Source organism: Macaca thibetana, chromosome 1 (assembly GCF_024542745.1).
Source record: "Macaca thibetana thibetana isolate TM-01 chromosome 1, ASM2454274v1, whole genome shotgun sequence".
Lineage (NCBI taxonomy): Eukaryota > Metazoa > Chordata > Mammalia > Primates > Cercopithecidae > Macaca > Macaca thibetana.
Window position 1 is genome coordinate 127,373,257 of NC_065578.1, and position 6,952 is coordinate 127,380,208.

Sequence of the window (6,952 nt, forward strand, 5' to 3'; positions counted from 1 at the left end):
AAAATCTGCCTTCTGCATCTCTGGGAAAGCCCCTTTCCCTGAGTTCCCCCTCAGGGTTGGCACCTGCCTCAGGCAGGGAAGAGGGGCCGATCCTGAAGAGTGGTGACCCTCCCGTCACATTAAGACAAATGTGCATAGATCCTGTGCACAGCCACTGCCTCTGGGAAGAGCCATTTCCTTAAGAACTCTGACCACGGTGTCACTGAAAGAGAAGATGCTGGGGTTGCCCCTTCCCCACACCCCCCTTGCATTGGGGCCTTCATCAGTTTTCCCCAGCAAGGGCCCCTGATCTCCAAGGGAGGACTGGAGAGAGCCAGGGCTGTGACCAGGGCAGCTGCCAGCCCTGGCGAGGCTGCCGGCCCCATCTCCTGGAGCGCCCAGCAGGAAAGGCGGTTCTGAGAAGGCAGCGAGCAGAAGGACCCGCAGACGCAAAGGCTCATTACAGGGAATGACTAAGTGAGCTGCGATTCCAGGGGAAACCCCACTCGCTTCTGCTTGCTGAGACGCTCATCCTTGAGCTATTTTGACTAAGGCGGCTTCCAGGTGCTGCCCTCCGCTGGGGCAGCCCACTGACAGCAACCGGGTTGCTGGAGGACCCTCTGCCTGGAAGTCTTGGTCCTGGCTATTCAGGTCGTCTGACAGGTCTGCCCCACCCGTTTCCAGGGCGGGAAAGTCTGCCCATCCCCTGTTAAAGCGAGATGCTGGGAATGGGGGAAATCCGATCAGCACCTCCTAGGTTTTTGCGGCTGGATTTCAATAAGGAATGTGACAGTCTCGCAGCAGCTGTGCCCTGCCTGAAACAAGCTCTATTTGAAACCTCCAACAGCTGAACCCCTCCCAGCTACGCGCTGGCCAGCCCGGCCAGCCACCCCCTGCCCCAAATGACAAATAAATAGAAAAATCCAAGCAACAAGCAGGCGCATGCATACGTACACACATTACACACATATACACACACACACCAACAAATTGGGGGTGGGGGTGTCGTGGAGCCACTTGTCCACTGATTTCCAGGTCTCCAAGCCTTCCAGCCCACAGCAGGAGAGCTCCCCGGCAAGCAGAGCATCGGCAGAAACCCACCTTCCTCCATCTCCATTCCCTCTGGGAGGGAAACCCCCTCCTCCGTCTTGGGGCTGGACTGAGAGGCTGGAGCAGTGGGGCCAGCTCCCCCCTAAAGCCAGTGCCTGCTGTTCTCCATCCGGGCGCGCACTCACACACACACTCATCTTTATTTATCCCAAGGAGAAGGAGTTGAGGTGGGAGGGGAGAACTGGGGCTGAGCTGGGGCGCGGGCTCGCGGGGACCGCCTGGCAAGCCTTGTCATCCCATCCCAAGGAGAGGTGCTCCCCCAGCTGATGCCAAGGCGGCGCCCAGCTGCTCTGCCCAGGTAACACCTGTAGCCATTTTATCAGGAGATGTTTACAAAGCAGCAGCAGGTTTATTCTGAGTCCTCTCTCCTGAGGGAAAGGACCACTGATTTCCTCCACCTATATTTTTACCCCATGCCCTCAGGAGACACAGGTCATGAATGGTTTTCTGTTTTGCCTGAGTGTTTCTGAGAAGAGGAGGGAAATAGAAACTTGGGAAGAGAGGAAGAAGACAGGGAGAGAAGGGACTTGGGCAATGGTATGGAATCCCCACCCCCCACCCAGACATTTATTTCTTTTTTATCCTCAGGAAAATGGAGTGGAGCAGGGAGGGGAGGAAAGAAGGGGAAGTCGCAGGAACTGGCAAACACATCAAGGCGGAGTGTAATTAATTGGTGCGTTAAGCTGCTGGGTTATGCTTTAGTACCAGTGAGCCAGGAGGAAAAGGGATTTCTCGGAAGGGATTATTTAATCCTCCCTAACAGAAAGTCTGCAAATTAGACACAGTGTGTGGGGATGTCCCCTACCCCCCAAAGGAAGCGAGGAATGAATTCTCCCGGGATCAAGAAGGAAAACCACGGGAAGTTAGAGTGTTCAATATAACTGAGCAAGCGCCTCTCACCACCACCACCACCTCTCTCTCCCAGTCTCCCTCCCAATCTCTCTCAGTCTCTCTCTCTCTCTCTCAATCTCTCTCTTTCAATCCCCCTCTCTCAATCCCTCTCTTGCTACCTACATAGTCCTTTTGTTCAAGGTATAAAGAGAAACCACAGCCCCTACCTTTGAGTACAAACCCCAAGAGAGCTCGGTCTCTATCACCATAACAACAATTCCAAACATCCCAAAAATCAGAGCATAGTCACTCAGTCGCTTTCTCTTTTCAAACAGGGCCCTCCTGTGTCCCAGCTTATAGCCAATGTTTTGGTTTTTCCGCTTGTTGGCTTTGGGGAAGGTGGTGCTGCTGGCGGTGGTGCCGGCATGCTGGTGGTTGTGGGTGGCATTAGGGTGATGGAGCAGGGTCTGGTGGGCATGGTTGTCCTCCCGGGAGGAGATGACGATCTCCGGGGGGTTGCTAGGACTGAAAAGCTGGAGGGGTTGGCCCTCAGTCTCCGCCTCGATGAGGTTCCTCCGGGAGGCGCTGAGGCGGCTGAGGGGCTTCATGACCCCACCGCTATACTTGCAGGAGCTCATGGCGATCTCCGTGAAGGGGTTGCTGTCCCGCCGGTGCACCAGGGGGCTGGCCTGCCGGTGCCGGCTGCCTCCGCCAGGCCCACTTGTAGCTGTGGAACTTGGAGAGTGGCCAAGCAAGTGGTCATTGAGATTGAGCTGGCTGCCTTGCCTGGAGGAAGGGTGGAGGATGGCGGTGGAGTTGGACGAAGGGGGGGGCCTGAAAGCGGTGGGAGAGGAGTGCAGCAGGCCAGGGTGGACGGGCTGGCTCTGGAGTTGGGCGAGCTGAGACAGGGGATGCGGTGGCTGCTGCTGCTGCTGCTGCTGCTGCTGCTGCTGCTGAAGCTGCGGAGGCTGAGGCTGCAGCGAGGGTCCCAGGGGCTGCTGGGGGGCTGCTGGTGGCGCTGGCGGTGGTGGCTGCTGCTGCTGCTGTTGCTGCTGCTGCTGCTGCTCATCCCCAGAGGATGGACAGGGGCACTTGGGGTCTTCATCCAGGTCCCCCACCCCAGAGTCATGGAAGTGCCCAGAAGTGTCCATCTTGGGGCCTGGCTGTATTCCCTGCAGCACAAGCCCCCACCCCAAAGCCACCCTCGCTCCAAAGATGTCCTCAAAGAAAGCCAGGCATCCAATCTCCCCCACCAGTGTCTTGGCTCCAGTCCTCTCTCTTTGGCTTGCTTCGGTTCTCTGGGGCTGCCTGGAGTCCAGACGCTGCCACTCAAGAATGCATTGTATTGGGCAGGGAGGGAGAGCAGGAGGGGAGCTTGGAGAAAGAAGAGGGGGTGAAAGAACTCTCCCAGGAGGTGGTCCTCTAGGAGCGTGTGAGGCCAGGATCAGCTTCACTCCTCGCTGGCTCAATAGCTTCGCTCGCCTCCTCCTGCCACTGTTACATTGTAAGCCAAGCCCACTTATTAGCAGCTGGTCTCATTGGCTTGGCTTAACTCTCCAACCTCCTCCTAGCTCCGCCCCCCGCATAGGCTCCTCCCCAGAGGAGGGGCCTGGCGTCCTCGTCTCCGGCCCCAGTGGCTGCGCAGCGAGGGCTGGGAACTGTAGTTTTTGCTCCCCGACCCCGGAGCTGAGCCACTGTCCTCTTTCCTCTGACAGGTATGGCCACAACCCGCAAGCCCACGGCGATAAGGGATGTTCGCTCACGCTGGGCGATGGGGAGGAGGGACAGAAGGCCTCCGAAGGAAGGGAGGTGTGCACCCTGATGAGGGGGCAGACGGAGGGGAAGGCAAACATTTATTAACCACCAGGGTTTACGATAGGTTGTTTCACATATATTATCCGGATACATTCTTCAAACACCCAAGGAGGTGGGCAGTATGGTCTCATTTACAAAGCCTCATGCTTAGAGATGTTGAGTAACAACGTCAAGGTCACAGAAGCAGGGGGGATCCACGCCTCCTAACACTGGGTGGATAAACTCACCTACCATTGATTGAGTGCCTACGCCGCGTGTTCAGGCACCTCTCTGTTATTTCCAACCCTCACATCAACCCCACGAAAATGATGTCATCACTCTCCTTTTACAGATGAAAATTGGAAGAAGAAGAAGGAGGAGGAGGAGGAGAAGAAGGAGAGAAAGGAAAGGGGAAAAAACACTCAAACACTCAAACATAGATACGTAACTTGTCAGATGTCACCCCGCTTGTAATTAAAGGTGCTGGGATTTGAACTTAGTCAGTCTGACCCTACAGATCCTATACTGTCTCCCAGGATGCATTTCCACTATGATACTCAGTACAAAGTGGTTGTTTAATAAATATTGTTCAAATGTTGGATAGGGGAAAAACCAGAGAAGCTGCTGAGGAAGAACTGGCCTCTCCAAAGCAGGATGTGTGAAGCGGACCATGGCTCCAGCCCTTTCCCTAACAGCTGGGCATGGAGTCACAGGGCGATCTGGCAGGAAGACTGAAGATTCCCCCCCCATGGTCGTTCCCTGCCTGATTTGTCCCATGGGGCTCTGAGAGTCAGAGCTAGGAACAGCTGCTGGCTTCCCAGGTTCAGCATCATCATCAAGTATTTATTAAGCTCCCACTGTGTGCAGAGGGGGTTCCAAAGGATGGGACCAGAGCTGAATTCATTTTCATTTCTAACCACAGCAGCATTAGGAATCAGAAAGGAAGTCACCAAGAGGGAATTCCCCAGCACACCTGGGGTTTTAAAAGGCAGGCCTCTTCCTCTCTGGCTCTTGATTCCCCATCACCCTTTGGCCTCTGTGCAGCTCCCTCCCTAGATGGGAAGAGGAAAGGGTAGGAGATCCATGCACACATACACAGACACACACTCAGAAAACATGTAAGCAAGTGGACACACATGCACGTGTGTACATGGTTGTGTGCACACACTAGCCCATGCACACACACATGCACACATATACACATAGGAAACTTCTAAAGCAGCTCTCCTGACTGGTAAGCAGCAAGTGTCCAGGTCAGGGAGGGACAGAGCTCCCCCCAGATGAGCCCAGAGTCCCCTCTGTATATCAGTTCTCACCTCTTCAATCCCCCATTAACCCTGAGATTGAGAGCTAAATATTACTTGTAATACAAGCCACAACCCCAGATACCTGACAATTGCTCTTGCACAATAATCTTGATTCTGGTCAGGCGTGGTGGCTCATGCTTATAATCCCAGCACTTTGGGAGCCCAAGGCATGAGGATTGATTGAAGCCAGGAGTTCAAGACCAGCCTGGACAACATAGCAAAACCCAGACACTACAAAATTTTTTAAATTAGCTGGACATGGTGGCGAGTGCTTGTAGTCCAGCTACCCAGGAGGCTGAGGGAGGAGGACTGCTTGAGCCCAAGAGTTTGAGGCTACAGTGAGCTGTGATAGTGCCACCACATTTCAGCCCAGGTGGCAGAGCATTACCCTGTCTCTAAAAAAAAATAAAATATAAAATAATAATCTTGATTCTTATTATTATCAATGACATAGTCATTCCCCCTGGCCTCAGATGCAAGCCTGGGGTCTCATGTGTTTTCCCATGACCAGGCCCTCTAGCACCCACCCCCAACCCCTTCAGCATCCTCTGCCTTCCCTGCCCTTCCCTTCTGTATTCCTGATTTCCCTCCCACTCCTCCATCCCCAAACAGAGCCACCTGCTTGGTTCAAGGCTCCAGATCGCATACTTAGATTTAATTATCTTCTAATAAATTATCATGAATATGTTGTTAGTAGCAAAAATGTGCTGTTCTTGTTGGTTTTTTAGTGCTGGATACAGTTTCTGGGCTGTGAAAAATCAATTTTGGAGAACAGACTCCAGGCCTGGGTATTTCTGTACTCACTCCACCCCCATAAGCTGCCTTCTGCCTCAGCTAACCTTTCTGGCCAGACTCTTGCCTCCAGTTCTCCTGGCGGTGCCAGTGGGATCCAAATGGGACCTATCAGAACATGTCCTGCCATCATGGATGAGGATGAGAGATAGCTTGGGTAGAGCCCTAACTATGCCAGCACCAAAGATCAGTGGTTATCTGGAAATGGGCTGCAACTTGACAGCTGATGCCACTGAGCCAGCTCATGCCCCTTGTTACGGCTATCCTGTCATGAACAGGAGGAGGAGGAGGAGGACAGTCATGTTTAAAGCTTGGGCTCAAGTGTCAGACTGCCCAGGCTGGACCCCTTCTCTGCCACAGGGATGGCTGTGTGACCACAGGCAAGATGACCTTCTGATCATCCATATACATCTCTTCCTAACTCCACAGTGACGTCACATTAGCAGCTTGAAATCAGTCACGATCAGAGTATTTACACCACAGAAATCGGCTAACACTGTAAATTAGAGCTTATGTTTTCCTGGAAGCCGCTTGCTACACCTTTTCCTAGCTGTTCAACATTTATTGGCACATTACTGCTTCCTATATCCTTATATACAGGTTGTGCACTCCACCCTCTGCCTTCCTTCTCACCAGCACAAGCTTTGCCACTCGCCCACTATGTGACCAATTGCTTATCTTCTCAGGCCTTCAATTTCCTTAGTTCCAGTGAGAGCACCGGCCAAGTACTTTGTAACTGTCAAGCACCAACAGGTTAGTGAATAAGCTGGGAGCTCTCAACCACAGGGCCTGATCACGTCAGGTTTTCCACACTGCCCTCCTCTTGCACCGCACTCAGGCGTCTTCCCGCTGTTGCTGCCTGTTCAAAGCCCCACTGTTGAAAAGCCCTCAATGCTTCCCTTGGCCCCCAGCCACAACCGTGTCTTCACAGCAGCCTGTGAGTTGAGGCCATTACCCATTTTATAGATGAAAAAACTGAGGCATTAAACAGATTTTAAAACTTGCCCAGAGTTACTAATTAGTAACCAGTCATAAAGCTGGAATCAAACCCAGGCTTGTCCAACCTCAAAGCTCAAACACTCGCCATATGTCCTGAAACCCAAATTTAAAGGAATCATTCTTACTGGTATTTATTAAAC

General features: G+C 53.0%; 1 protein-coding gene across 3 annotated transcripts in view; it reads right to left on the minus strand.

Annotated features, from left to right (window-relative positions):
• KCNN3 (potassium calcium-activated channel subfamily N member 3) overlaps positions 1–3,425 on the minus strand; it is a 169,456-nt gene extending 166,031 nt beyond the window's left edge. For 2 of the 3 annotated variants that reach the window (XM_050753187.1, XM_050753218.1), the window contains exon 1: positions 2,148–3,425. In XM_050753187.1, coding sequence (XP_050609144.1) covers positions 2,148–3,071 — 924 coding nt within the window. In that variant the 5' untranslated portion in view covers positions 3,072–3,425. Of the gene's footprint in view, positions 1–1,080; positions 1,262–2,147 lie in introns of those variants that run through there. The other variant, XM_050753197.1, reaches the window with a different exon arrangement.
• Positions 3,426–6,952: the final 3,527 nt, after the last annotated feature.